This window comes from Coturnix japonica, chromosome Z (genome assembly GCF_001577835.2).
Source record: "Coturnix japonica isolate 7356 chromosome Z, Coturnix japonica 2.1, whole genome shotgun sequence".
NCBI lineage: Eukaryota > Metazoa > Chordata > Aves > Galliformes > Phasianidae > Coturnix > Coturnix japonica.
The window spans coordinates 60,456,327-60,470,612 of record NC_029547.1 but is presented as its reverse complement, the minus strand read 5'-3'; the positions used below and the strand labels follow the sequence as shown (position 1 = coordinate 60,470,612).

Below are 14,286 nucleotides of genomic sequence, written 5' to 3'. Positions count from 1 at the left end.
CCTGGGATAAACAAACTTGCAGTGCTCATTTTATGACCTAAGGGAGCTGCAGTGTTAACTGGTGCTTTAAAAATGCACTGAGTTCTAAAATGTCACTGCAGAAATTTAATCTCTTCAGATAAATCAATGGAACATATAACATTAAAATAATATTAGATATCCTTAAAGAGATTCAGCAATTCTTATATTAGAATGCAAAGAATTTTTTTTTATTGCTTGTTTTTGTTTGTGTGCCTTCATGATCTGATTTAGTATTTAATTACGGAATTCCAGAAGTAAACATTGCAAATCTTTCCTGTTCAGGATCTCTTAATATGTCGGAGGATTCTGGAGATCAGCTTGAAAACAACCTTAACTGCTACACACCACCAAAAATGTACATATTTGCATTATAAATGTCTTGGCTTGCTATGATAAAGAAATTAAATAATGTCACTGTGTAGGAAGATGTGGTATACCTTTCATACTTAATGTTAAATTGAGACTAGATGTGTAGATAAAAGAACGATATATTCCCTTCAGATATGTAAAAAGACATGGTGTTATATGAAGCTTAAAATGTAAATATATAAATTTCAAAAAGGAGTGAACATCTGTCATCTAAAACGAGAAGATTTGTGGGCTGTTCCTTTCTAGGTGGCTATTAACTACATTTCTGTGTAATTTTTCTCCAAACTCCTCAAGGATAGCTTTGTTGCAAATGCCAAATTAATTTTTGTAAATAAATTAAAATTACTTGCATAAGATTGGTGACAATACAGGAAACATATTGTTAATCTGAAAATACATTCCAGTTTGCAGCCTTTCTTCTGGGAAATTTGGAACACTATTAAGTGGATCATGGGATACAACTGCCAAAGTCTGGTTGAATGACAGATGTATGATGACATTACAGGTATGAAGTTCTTCTTCATGACTATAAAATAGGCACTGAATTTTACTTTAACAAGTTTAACAATGTGGGGTTGTTGTTTTGTTTTTTTCAGGGTCACACAGCTGCAATATGGGCAGTAAAAATACTGCCTGAACAGGGATTAATGTTGACAGGTTCAGCTGACAAAACTATTAAGCTGTGGAAGGCGGGCAGATGTGAAAAAACTTACCTTGGTAAATATTGCTGCAGGTGATAATTTAATCAAGGTCATATGCTTTATTAGAAGCAGGGAAAATATAATCCAACAACTAAGACTTCTGTAAATTGAACAATTTTTATGAAGAATTTTAACAATCTCTTTTTGTATACCCAGAAATCCCATTACTATTAGAAGACTTAAATTTCTTTCAGTGCTTCCATAATGAAAATTAGTTGCCAGGATATAGATGTGAGCTAAATAGAAATTATATACTGCTGGTATTTGAAAGAAAAACTACATCAAAAAGTTTTCTTTCTTCTGCAAAGGACATGAAGATTGTGTAAGGGGTTTAGCTATTCTCAGTGAAATGGAATTCCTTTCGTGCTCTAATGATGCTAGCGTTCGAAGATGGCATATCTCTGGCGAGTGTCTGAATGTGTATTATGGACATACAAACTATATATACAGCGTATCTGTCTTCCCTCACTGTGAAGGTAAGTTTATCTTTTGTGACTATTAGCCAGCACTATTCCAAAATTCAATATTAAAGTAGGCAGTCAGGAGTTTTGTGGAACTGCCATAACCAATGAACTCAGTATTGAATTTGTTTGTGCACTTTTTTTTTGATTTGCATGAGAAATATATATATATATATATTTATTAACTCCAAACCATGCCTTTTGCAGGACTGATCTGATAGCAAATAAGATGAAAGTTCATAGGCAGGAAGCTTTGATAAAGTGATACAAAAAATTACCATCCAGATGACAGTACTGAAGTACAAATAGCTGTGGAGCACTTAAATAGTATGCATGGCTTCGCAGTTTGAAATTACATACATTTCAGTGAGTAAGGAATTGATAGAAAAGTCAAGGCAAGAAGGTTGTGGTCCATATCTCAATGTCAAGGAGAAGGCTGGTGGTGAGCAGTGTCCCCCAAGGGTCCATCTTCGAAACAATACTCTTCAATTTTTTTTATCAGTGACGCAGATGATGGGATCAAGTGCACCCTCAGCAAATTTACTGATGATATCAAGCTGAGTGTTCAGTTGATATAGCAGGAGTAGATACCACTCAGAGGGACTTTGATAAACTCATGTGACACTAATGAGATTCAAAAAAGCAAAGTGCAAGGCTTTGCATTCGGTGAGCCTAGCTATGTATACAGGATTGGAGAAGAATTCCTTGAGAGGAGTTTTGCTGAGAAGGACTTAAGAGTTCTGGTAGACAATAAGCAGGAGCTAGCAGCGTGCACTTGCAGGCCAACAGCCTCCTAGGCTGCATCAGAAGGGTGGCCAGCAGGGCAGGGAGGTGATTGTCACTCTGTAGTCTGACCTGTGTGGCCCCATCTGAAGTATTGCACCCAGGTCTGATGCCCCTGAGACAAAAGATGTTGAGCTTTTGGAGAGGGTCCAGAGGAGGGCCATAGAGATGATCAAAGTGCTGGAGCACCTCTCCTGTGAAGACAGGCTGATAGAGGTGGACATGTTCAAGCTGGAGAAGAGAAGGCTGTGGGGAGACCTCATTGAGGCCTGCCAGTATATAAACAGCGCTTACAAACAGGAGGAAAATGAACTTCCTACATGGGTAGTTAGTGGTAGGACAAGGGGGAATGGTTTTAAACTAAAGGAAGGGAAATTTAGATTTTCAGAGAGGGTGGTGAGGTGCTTGCACAGGCTGCCTGGAGAGGTTGTGGATGCCCCATCCCTGGGCGTGTTCAAGGTCAGGGTGGATGAGGCCCTGGGCAACCTGATCTGGTACTTGATCTAATGGTTGGCAACCCTGCCTGCAGCAAGGTGTTTGGAACTTGATCCTCGATGTCCCTTCTAACCCAAGCCATTCTATGATTTCAGAGCACCCTAGAAATAATTTAGATCAACGATTTTATGCATGTGATGTATGTTTTTGTTTTGAGAGTTAGAGGTTAGGAAATTCAGAACTAGCTGTTGCAGACAGTTGAATGGTAAATTCAGTCAATAACATGGTAATACTCTGGAAACTCTAAGACAAAACAGGGCTAATTTCAAGGTCTTTGTTAAAGCTCTTGGAAGGAGAAGGCAATCTTTAGTTGCAAACAATTTTTTTTCCTTGTCTGACTGCTCAGTCTGCAGTTTATTGTTGTTCTGTTTTTTTTTTCATAGACAACTATGCAGTGACTTTTGCTGTTTTAATCTTTAGTTAACAGGTTATAGACAGACACCTACTAACACAGTATGCTAAAAAACAGCTTCAAAAGCTTTTACATTTTTTTTTTTTTTCCCTTTCAGATTTTGTAACTACTGGAGAAGATAGATCTCTTAGAATCTGGAAGAAAGGGGAATGTGCTCAAACAATCAGACTCCCAGCTCAGTCTGTATGGTGCTGCTGTGTGTTAGACAATGATGACATTGTAGTTGGTACAAGGTATCCCTGTCTTATTCTCAGTGTATTTTCAGATTTAGATCTGAAAAAATCCAGTTGAAATGATGTGCATCTCTTTGATTGTCTTTTCCCACTGTATTTAAAAATACAGCTGTGAAGATGCATGTGGAAATTAAATGTTTATGCTGTGTTTCAGTCAAAAGGTCATTCTGTTGATATGCAAACTGCAGAGGTAAAAATAATTATTTGGAAACGTGGTAATACTGAGAATATACTGTGTGCATAACACATTTGATAGGCATATCCTACCTTGACTTGTATTATGGAGTTTCAAGTTAACCTATCTGAGTCCTGTAGGCTTTTCTTAGCATGAGAGCAAATTAATTAAAAAAAAAAAAAAAAAGAGGGGGGGTGGATTGCTGGAAATAACTGTGTTTTATAATGACATAGATGTTGCTATTAGAATGTATATAATTTTGATATTTAAAATACCATTTTTGTCTTTAAATGTTTTCTCTCCATTCAGTGATGGAATCATAAGGGTGTTTACAAAGTCTTTGGAGAGAACAGCAAGTGCTGAGGAGATACAGGCCTTTGAGAATGAACTTTCCCAAGCATCCATTGACCCTAAAACTGGTGATTTAGGAGATATTAACGCTGATGATCTTCCTGGAAGAGAACACCTTAAGGATCCTGGTGAGTTCTTCACATTTCTGTTATGCTAGAGGTGCCTCCAGATCTTGGATCTGACATACTGAAATTTTCCATACATTCCAAAATAAAGGTTTGAATCACTTTCAGTAGAATTGCTAAAGAAAACAGTTTTTGTTCTGCTTTCATTGTACTTTTTCCTATACTAAAAAGGTAAAAAATAATTATCCTGCAAAACAATTTGGAAAAAGCTGGCTTTCAGTATGCTGCAGTATGTTGAAGGAGCTCATGCTCCCTCATGGTCCTCAGTCTCTGCACCTCTTCCTTAAGCTCCACCACCAGGCTGAGCAGCTCATCCACCTGCTCACACCTCACACAGGTGGAATCCCTGCCACCCTCCCCTGGCAGCAACAGGCTCAGGCACTCCCTGCAGCTGGGGACCTGTAAAGCTACATTTCAGGGCAGGCCTTCCATCTGAGTTGTCACAGTCTTCTTTGAATAAGCCCGCTATGGGGCAAAGACCATGTTTAGGCCTGGAGTCTCAGAGACTGCCAACAAGAAAGCAGGTCTCCTAAGCAAGGAGGAACATTACTTACAGTTCTTACCACTTGACCCACCTCCCACACCTGCAGCTGCAGCACAGTATGGGCAGCATGGGCTGTGCTTATTCACTGGACTTCCCTATTCTCCATAGGCAGCAACAATGATTATTCACCTGGTGTGCCCTCCCCAAGGCTATTTAAAGCTTATTATCAGGAGTGAATGTTTAGTGGCACGGTTTAAACACCTGCCCTTATGTACCAGCTCAGTCCTTGCTGACTCAGGAGCCTGCCAACAAGCTGCTAGCTCCCCAGCACAAGTGCAGTGCTGTTACTAGCTTCAAAATAAGCCTTAAAGAGCTTTTTTGTTGCCCTTTTTACTCCAGATCCCTTGCCCAGTGCAGTATTACCTTCTTTGAAGCTAGTCTCTGCAGCAGATATTGTTGCAACACTTACCATCTAATTTTCTGTGCTGTGACTTCAAATCTTTGTGAGCTATTTCTTCATTGTTGTATTTGAGTTCTGTGTAAGACTTGCTCTCTCTTTCTTAAGAAGTTTAAAAATAAAATTTATTTTAAATTTATTTAATCTGTTAAATGTTTACATCTGCAGGAACAAGAGATGGACAGACACGGCTGATTAAAGATAATGGGAAAGTTGAAGCGTATCAGTGGAGTGTTAGCGAAGGAAGATGGATAAAGATTGGTGATGTTGTTGGTTCTTCAGGAGGCACGCAACAAACATCTGGAAAGGTTTTGTTTGAAGGAAAGGTGTGTACAACATTTTTTTTAAGTAGGTTTTATTCCTTTTAAAGTTAAATGCTTGATTTGTACTAGAGAAAAAAGATTCTGACCATGACTTAGCTATAATATAGATTTTTAAAATAGGGATTTGTTATATTCTGCACATTTTTGATTTAATAAAACTTAGAGCTAGGACTGTTAGTTTCTGTTTTACTTTTGAAATGCATTTTGTAAAATCAGTAAACAAATAGAATTTATTCTTTATTTATTCTTTCTTTAGTAAGAAAGAATCTAAGTCTCTACTATTTATTACTACTACACTGAAAAGTTAGGTGTAACTGCCTTTCCAAAGAGAGAGAAGCCTGCAGTTGGTAACATCAGGCCCATCTGAAATTCTAGGTATAAGGTTTTCTCTGTTCTTTTTCTAAATTTGGAATGTAAAGATGGATAATCTGAAAACTAATCATTTAATTTACTGAAGCATACATAGAAAAAAAAATCTGCACAACAAAAAACTTTATCTTGTATGCTTTAAAAACCAATAGGGCTTTATTCTTGTGTAGTAGTAGTGTGATTTTTCATCCTAATGGTTTTTTCAGATGCATGACTGACCTATGTCTTTAAAGTCAAAGCTGTCCACGAGTTATTTTGTAATATGTAATGACAATGTACATACAGATATATTGTTCTAGCCTATTTTTCTCCAAGTACACAATTATGGAAAATGTAGGGTATAGTTATACATAAGCTCCAACAAATAAAAGACTGTGATACTACTGTTGATAGAATCTTCAAGTTGCAGTATTAAAGTTTTAGGCTTAGGCCTGGATCATTATCAGTCTACATTTGATATGTCTTTATGCAAAAATGTGCTGACAAGTGCCACATTTGTTTTTGTTTTTATTCTGCTTACAGGAGTATGACTATGTGTTTACTATTGATGTAAATGAAAATGGACCTTCCTACAAACTGCCATATAACGTTTCTGATGATCCTTGGCTGACTGCATATAACTTCCTGCAAAAGAATGATCTAAATCCAATGTTTCTAGATCAGGTGGCCAAATTTATTATAGACAACACGAAGGGGCAAGCTCCATTGAATACTAATACTGAATTTTCAGACCCGTTTACAGGTAAAAAACAAACAAAAACCCAAAACTTGTGCATAACCAAGAAGTATCTGAGATACTGATGTGTGTTTTTAAATATTCTTACTATGCTCTGATGTTTTTTCTAAGTATATTCCTTATATTCCATCTTAAGGCTAGAGCATGAACTTAGTAGAATGGTTTAGAGCATTTTGTGGTCTACAATGATTCTGTAAGGCTGCTGTGCTTATTTGGCAGCATAGGTCACTGTATGCAGACTTGAGAGCTGCAGAATAGTTGAAGCTGGAAGGGATCTCTAGAGATCGCCAGTTCTAACCTCTGACTTCAGATGGGGGAGCCAATTTGCCCAGGACCACATCCAGTTGGCTCCCGAATACTTCCAGCATGGGAGACTCCACAGCTTCTTGGGGCAACTGCTTAGTCATGTGCACAATTAAAAAATGTTTCCTGGTGTCCAGACAGAACTTCCTGTGTTTTAGTTTGTTTTGTCACTGGGCATCCTTTGGAAGATACTGTCTTTGTCTTCTTTGCATCCTGTGGCCCTTCACTGTATTCTCTGATATGCCTATCTCTCTTGTAGTGGGGATCTCAGAACTGGCCACAGTACTCCAGGGGCAGCCTCCTGAGTGCTAAGTAGAGAGAAGGGCTCACCTCTCCACCTGCTGTCATTTTAGCCCAGGCTACTGTTAGTCATCTTTGCAGTATAGTCATTGCTGACTCATGATTAGCTTGGTGTCCATTAGGACTGTGTAGTCCTTTTCTGCCAAGCTGCTTTCCAGTAGTCCCTGGCACATACTGGTGCCTGGAACTGTTTATCTCCAGGTGCAGTGCTTTGAACTTCTCCTTGTTGAATTTCAAGAAGTTCCTACCTAGCCAGGTCCCCTTAGGTGGTAAGACAACTAGCCCTCTGGAGTATCAGCAGGTCTTCCCATTTTGTTTCTCTTGCAGATTTGCTGAGGGTACACTGCACTACATCATCCAGATCATTAATGAAGGTCTGAAGCAAGACTAGTTCCAATAACTGACATGCAGGGTCTGTTGCCACTCAGTAGCTTCTAACTAGATGTTGTGCTGCTGATGTCACCCTCTGGGCCCCATGTCTTCAGTCAGTTTCAGTCCATCTAACTGATCATCAAGACTTCAGTGTCCTAGTTCTTGCACTTCCTCAAATGATGGAAAGGATGGCACAGATAAACCAGACAAGAAAAACTGAAAAGCATGTCAAATCTGAGAGGCAGAAAATGAAAGCTATAATTTTTAATTTATTTAAAAGCATATTTAAAACTTAATTACTCAACAGCTCAACTATGTTAATTGATTACATCCTCTTTTGCATTACAAACTAATCCACTATTCAAACAATTCCACGGAGTTGTAGGTAGGAACAAAATTACATGAAAATAGTTAAACTAAACATATATATATTTTTTTCTTGCAGTGAACCAGAAATGCTTTTAGAGGCCATCAGTCAGGTTCAGATGCATCTCATGGAGCTGCAATTGTATAAACCTATGCTCATGCCTTTTAACTTGACGCTGTCCAGATGTACAGTGCTTATGTTCCAGAAAAAAAAGTTCTGACTCTGAAATAATCAGAATTTTCTTGAGCACTGGTGGATCTGTGTGAAGATATCTAATTTGTCATAATGCCACAATAAGACATAAGACATATTTGATGTTTGCCTTCATTTATCAGTTGTGTCTGTCTGAAAATACTGATATATACTAATATTAACACCAAGGTATGTATGTTTCACTAGGTTCTGGGCGTTATGTTCCAGGCTCTTCATCTCTGTCAAATACAGCCCCTGCAGCAGATCCATTTACAGGTAATACAATGTTAATAATCTTAATTGTAATTTGTCTTGCTAGTAATTAAGATGTGTATTTTACAGTGTTCAGTTAATGCCCTGTTTCCTCTTGTACTCAACTTGGGGTAGCACTGTGGGACAGATTGGGTGGCACCTGTCCAGATATTTTTAGCAGAGGAGAAAGCCCTCTGCTTGTCTGATCTGCCTCATGTCGCTCCGTCCTCTACAGCACAGCAGTAAAATGTTAAATGCGATGTTTTACCAATCTTATAGGTGTGGCCAGCTCAGGATCAGGCATTTTCATAGAAGGACTGTTATTTTTTTTCCTCATTATTCTCTTTATCTTATGTGACTGTTATCAGTACCTATATATACTAAATTTTAGATTCTAATCCTTTGTCTCATAGCTAGTTTAAAATCCTTCTCATCTGTAATAAGCCTGTTTATAAAGGCATCTCATCCTGCCTAGTAGCTTTTGATCCTCAGAGAAGGGTCATGCAGATATGGACCTTCCCTCAGAGCTTTCTAACCACTCTTAATGCAGGTATTTCTTGGCAGTATCGTTGATGTGTAGGTGGAAGAGTAGCAGGAATTAAAGTATGAGGGCCAGGCAAGCTGTGGCAGTCCCTCTGACATCCTGTATCCTGGCTCCCAGCAAACAACAAACATCCCAAGATAACAGGTCACATCAATAGATAGGTGTCTTTGTGCCCCTCAGGAAGAAACCTCTCACCACTGCTACTTTCCTTTCCTCTATTTTGCATGTTAGCTACAGTCTCAGCTAGCTGTGATGCATCCTCTTTTGTGTGTTTGTCCTCACTACTGCCAGGTATAATATTCGTTCTGCACTTGTACATGTGCGTGTGGAGCAGAAGCCTTCCTGCTGTTGCTTGAAGTTAAATCATTCCCCATCTTGACAGCCCTCCTCCTCTATGGTCTCTATTCCCCCTCTACTATGTTCTCCAGCTGTCCCTCTTCCCTTGTTTTTAAGTAACTTAGTTTCTTATCTCTTAAAAACCTTGACAATCTCCTCCGAACTGTGCTGGTTGTTTCTTGGCTTTGGCACCTGAGTACTTGGTACCACATCTGGAGCCTGCCTTCCTTCAGGACAGGCCATCATTGACCCAGGCAGAGGGAGAAGGCAGGCCTGTGTAACAGCCCGGAGCTCTTAATAATCACAGAAATTTGTACCAGGGGTGTTGGCATCAGTGGTGCCAGAGAAATTGCGCGAATGTCTACAAACTTAGCTTGTGAGAGCCATTACTGCCACCAGTACAACCCTCACACATATACAAAGGAAAAAAACCCATAAGTTTCAAGAAGAGTTTGAGGACTTTTTTTTAATACCCTTATTAGTGATATTTCAAAACTACTAATTAAAAGCACATATATGCTACCTCTTTGTCAGTGGTGGTGATCAAAAAGTCTAACCTCTCCATTCAGGTGCTGGTCGCTATGTTCCTGGTTCAGCATCAAATGTAGTAGCTCCAGTGGGTGGGCATGATCCATACACAGGTAAGAATGAGGCCTGCCACGTAAAGAGAATTGCTGATATTTTTCTTTGGCTGTTGTTTAGACATGGATTCCATGCTGCTTTAAATTTATACTTAAGCACTATAAGCAGATTGAAATTGCTTATATTTTAGAAATTATTAAAAAAAACTATACAAGGGGAACAAAGCCTTATTTTTCATGTTGGAATTATAGAATATCCTCAGTCGGAAGGGATCACAGGGATCATCAAATCAAACTCCTGGTTCCAAACAGGAATGCCCAAAATTCAAACCTGTGTCTGAGAGTATTGTCCAAACACTCTGACAGCTTGGGACCTTGAGCAGTGCTCTGGGAAGCCTGACCACACTCTGGTGAAGAACATTTTGCTAACATCTAGCCCGACCCTCCTCTGATACAGCTCCATGCAGGCTTTTATGAGCGCAATCTGCAAACTCTTGTTCATCAGTGGCAAAATTGCATAGCTAATGGTGGCATGTTGAAAAGAAGTGTTTTGTTCCTGAGAATTTGCTCTACCAAACAGTGTTCTTGTGCTCTTTGCATCTGTTATAGTTTCCATGAAAATACATACAGTTCCTTTTGGAGTGACCTCCTTGCTGTAGTGCCACATGCACAAAAGCTTTATAATATGCATTAGATATCTTCTTATTGAGAAGATTTTTGGTATGCTAATAGCTGTTGCACAAAGAATTTAATATCTGCAGTTTTAGTGGAAATTATACAATATAATCTAATTCATCTGTGATTCCAGTAGATCATAAATTAGAGCTTTTTATTGTGATGTTGGTTTACTCTTGCAAGTGAGGAAACTTAGTCATATCTGCATATCTAGATCACTGCCTATTTATTATGAAAATAAGGAGGGGCAGGAGAAGTTTTTATTCAAAAGCCAAAGAGTTTTCGTGCCTTAATTGCAGTATCAATTCCTATGACTACTTTTGTTTTACTGTATTTCAGATATCACATCAAAATTCGTATTTAACAAATATGTCATGGAGGGAAGAATAGCTTGTAAAGGATTGCTTCAGTTTTTTAACCTTTGCATATAAAATGTACATAAAAACAATGTAAAGAAAGGCATCTGTTGCTTAAGCATTAAGGTTTTTATTAAAAGAAAAAATCTGAGTGATGAACAGTGGGGAAAGTCTTACTGGTCGGATAATACTGTGTATCAAATGCTTTGGCATGTTGTTAAACTTCTTGTATTTTGTTTATGTAGGAATGGGTGCTTACCAATCAGCTAAAGCTGAAAACATTTATTTTCCTAAGAAGGATGCTGTCACCTTTGATCAGGCCAATCCTACACAGATTTTGGGTCAGTATTTTAATTTCAAGGGTTTTTTTCCTTCTGTTTAAAATAAATAACTTTTTTTTTCTTCAAAAATCTAAGTATTTCCAATTGTTTTCCTGCTCTTTCGCAGTTTCAGCCTTTTAAAATTATAGTAATTGTTTTAATGGTGATTGTGTTAGAAGGCTTAGGAATTCTTCTGAAGTTTACTCCTCTTCCAGTTTTTTTTCTCCTGCTATCTGCAGTGTTCAGTGCTTTGTTTACAAAGCTGGTACATCTGAGCACTGAGATATTTTTCTCCTAGCTGCTGAATATGTGGCTCACATGCAATTCCTTTCCAGTTTTGCTTATGGAAGTTTCAAAGCACAGGATACTCATACTGTGTAATCTGCACTATATTGAAGGCGTTCTGTAGTTCCATAGAGTCAAGTGCGTTTGATCAGAACATTTTGTATTACAGGAAATGATACACAGCATTTAGTAGTAATACACACTTTTCATGAATGTTGCTGTTCTCTTTTTTACTTCCTGTTTACCCATGCATACTCTTGTTCTTCACTATAACTACTTCACAGAATCTCTGCCTTGTCTCCAGGTTTTTTTTTCTTACAGTATGTTCTTGTGGAGTGCCTTAATGTTGTTATGAGTTTTGTAAAACCAGCTTGTATTCCCGCTGTAGGAAAATACAATACCTGGTTCAAATATCTCCAGATTAAAGTTATTTTATTCAAATATTTTCCATTTCTTCTGCATCTTTGTTTGTACATAGACTAAAATGTGAATTATGAATCAGCACTGTGATATTAGGAAGGCTTGATAGTAATATTTGTTGTGACGATTGAAATTAGAAACCTGAAATTGTGAGAATATTTTTAAATGATCACAACAGTTGTAACTTCTTCAGTAAAATACTGCAAATCCAGGTTTTTTTGGTGTTTTGTTAAGTTGAAAATTATACCTCTTCAATTGGTCTTACAGGGAAACTAAAGGAACTTAATGGCAATGCTGCTGAAGAACAAAAACTTACAGAAGATGACTTGATAATCCTAGAAAAGTTACTGTCTGCAACATGCAATACCTCAGCAGAAATGCCTACAGCACAACAAATCCAAACCTTATGGAAAGCAATCAACTGGCCAGAAGGTAGACATTTGCAATTATTTATTATATTGTTATCAGTACTTCACTATGAACCAGAACTCTTGTTAATGCTGGCAGTTACTAAGTCTGTCCCAGAGAGTTTATAACCCAGACAGAGACCAGTGGAGCACATAACAGGGGCAGTAGCATGAATTGTAGAGCTGTTAATTAGTTGTCAGGTTGTTATTGGCATAACAACAAAGAGAAACTTGATACAGACATCAGTCATGGTTATTTCATTAGCAGGAGCTTCTTCAAGAAGCTCTGAGGCTTTTTAAGAAATAAAGCAAAGTTGTAGTTCTATCAAATGAGAAACTATGGAAATGAATTATTTAATTATATATTAATATATATCACAAAGCGTCTCCTTTTTAATATGGGGGGAGTTACTGAAGTTAGGTTATGCAGTCTGGATTAGTTAAATGACATTCTGAATGAATGAATGCAAGTGGAATGATACAATGTCATTAGACAACATCGTCAGTACTGATGGACTATCTAAAAAGACTATCTTGTTTATGAATATACATCCTGGAAGAATTGGATACATTGCGTATACAAATACTTAAATAGGCAGTGTTTAAGATGAACTGCTTTTTAAGGTTAATCTTTATAGCTTATTAACAGGAAAAATACGTTGTTTTTTTTTTAATTTAAAATTGCTTGCAGTATAGAACTGGGAGCTGGTAGTAACTGATGTCTTTGTACAACACAAGAAGTCTGATATCAAGTGTTAATTTTACAGATACTGTGTATTTGTGGGGAAAAAAATGCTCAGTGAGTTGCTAAGCAGGTTCAGTTTCCTTAATATGGGTGTAAGCTTATGATACTGGTAGTAGACCTCAGGAGCCAAATGTATTTGAAATTTTGGGAAGTTGACGGGAAGTACTGAACAAACTATAAATATGGGTTCTTTATAGTGATACCCAGCTTATCAGCTGAATGTGTTTTATTTTTCTTCTGAGAGCTGAAGTTTGCCGGAAAAGCAAGGTCATCAGTTCTGTATCTATATTAAACTTTAAGATACAGCATGGAGACAAATGGTGATGGTACCTGTGTATTCAGTTACTGGGAAGCTTTGAGATGCTTTGTGGAGTCTATCCTAAATTAAGCAGTGCATATATATATACACACACACACACACACATATATATGTATATATAGAGAGAAACAAAGCCATTAATGACTATATATATATATATATATATATAAGTCGTTACTGTTGTTACTGCCTGTTTCCAATGTTAGGGATTTAAAAGCATCTGCTACTGAAGGAAACTCACCAGTATGTTCACACCTAATGCAAATTTACTACTAACACTTATTTGTCTTGTTTCGTAGATATTGTCTTCCCAGCCCTTGACATTCTTAGGTTGTCTGTCAGGCACCCCATGGTGAATGAGAACTTCTGTGGTGAAAAGGCTCACGTGCAATTTATCCATCTCCTCCTCAAATTTCTGAACCCTCAAGGAAAGCCAGCAAACCAGCTGTTGGCACTTAGAGCTCTTTGCAATTGCTTTGTCAGCCAAGCAGGCCAGAAGCTTCTGATGGAACAGAGGGATGAAATAATGACGCAAGCAATAGAAGTGAAATCGGGCAATAATAAGAACGTCCACATTGCACTTGCAACGCTGACATTGAACTATGCTGTATGTTTACATAAAGTGAACAACATTGAGGGCAAAGCTCAGTGTTTATCAGTTATCAGTACAGTTATGGAAGTTGTTAAAGATCTCGAAGCTGTTTTTAGACTCCTTGTGGCTCTGGGAACGCTAATCAGTGATGATAAAAATGCTGTGCAACTAGCTAAGTCTCTTGGAGTTGACTCTCAAATAAAGAAGTATGTCTCTGTGTCAGAACCAGCTAAAGTAAAGGAATGCTGTAGGTTTGTCCTTAATCTGCTGTAACTGTTTCACTTATCACTTGAGCACACCCTATACAGAAGAACATACACTTTTATTCATATTTTATGACAGAATATAATGGAGAAAATACTGTGGATGACTTAAACTTGATTTGTTGTGAATTACAGAGCAAATAAAACTTTTCACTCTCTTCA

General features: G+C 37.8%; 1 protein-coding gene across 1 annotated transcript in view; it reads left to right on the top strand.

Annotated features, from left to right (window-relative positions):
• PLAA (phospholipase A2 activating protein) overlaps positions 1-14,286 on the top strand; it is a 16,450-nt gene extending 2,164 nt beyond the window's left edge. The window contains exons 3-14 of the mRNA XM_015849900.2: positions 795-895; positions 987-1,107; positions 1,400-1,567; positions 3,340-3,475; positions 3,960-4,129; positions 5,236-5,393; positions 6,282-6,501; positions 8,237-8,305; positions 9,731-9,802; positions 11,019-11,114; positions 12,066-12,230; positions 13,569-14,286. Of these exons, the coding sequence (XP_015705386.2) occupies positions 795-895; positions 987-1,107; positions 1,400-1,567; positions 3,340-3,475; positions 3,960-4,129; positions 5,236-5,393; positions 6,282-6,501; positions 8,237-8,305; positions 9,731-9,802; positions 11,019-11,114; positions 12,066-12,230; positions 13,569-14,134 (2,042 nt within the window). The 3' untranslated portion in view covers positions 14,135-14,286. The remainder of the gene's footprint in view (positions 1-794; positions 896-986; positions 1,108-1,399; positions 1,568-3,339; positions 3,476-3,959; positions 4,130-5,235; positions 5,394-6,281; positions 6,502-8,236; positions 8,306-9,730; positions 9,803-11,018; positions 11,115-12,065; positions 12,231-13,568) is intronic.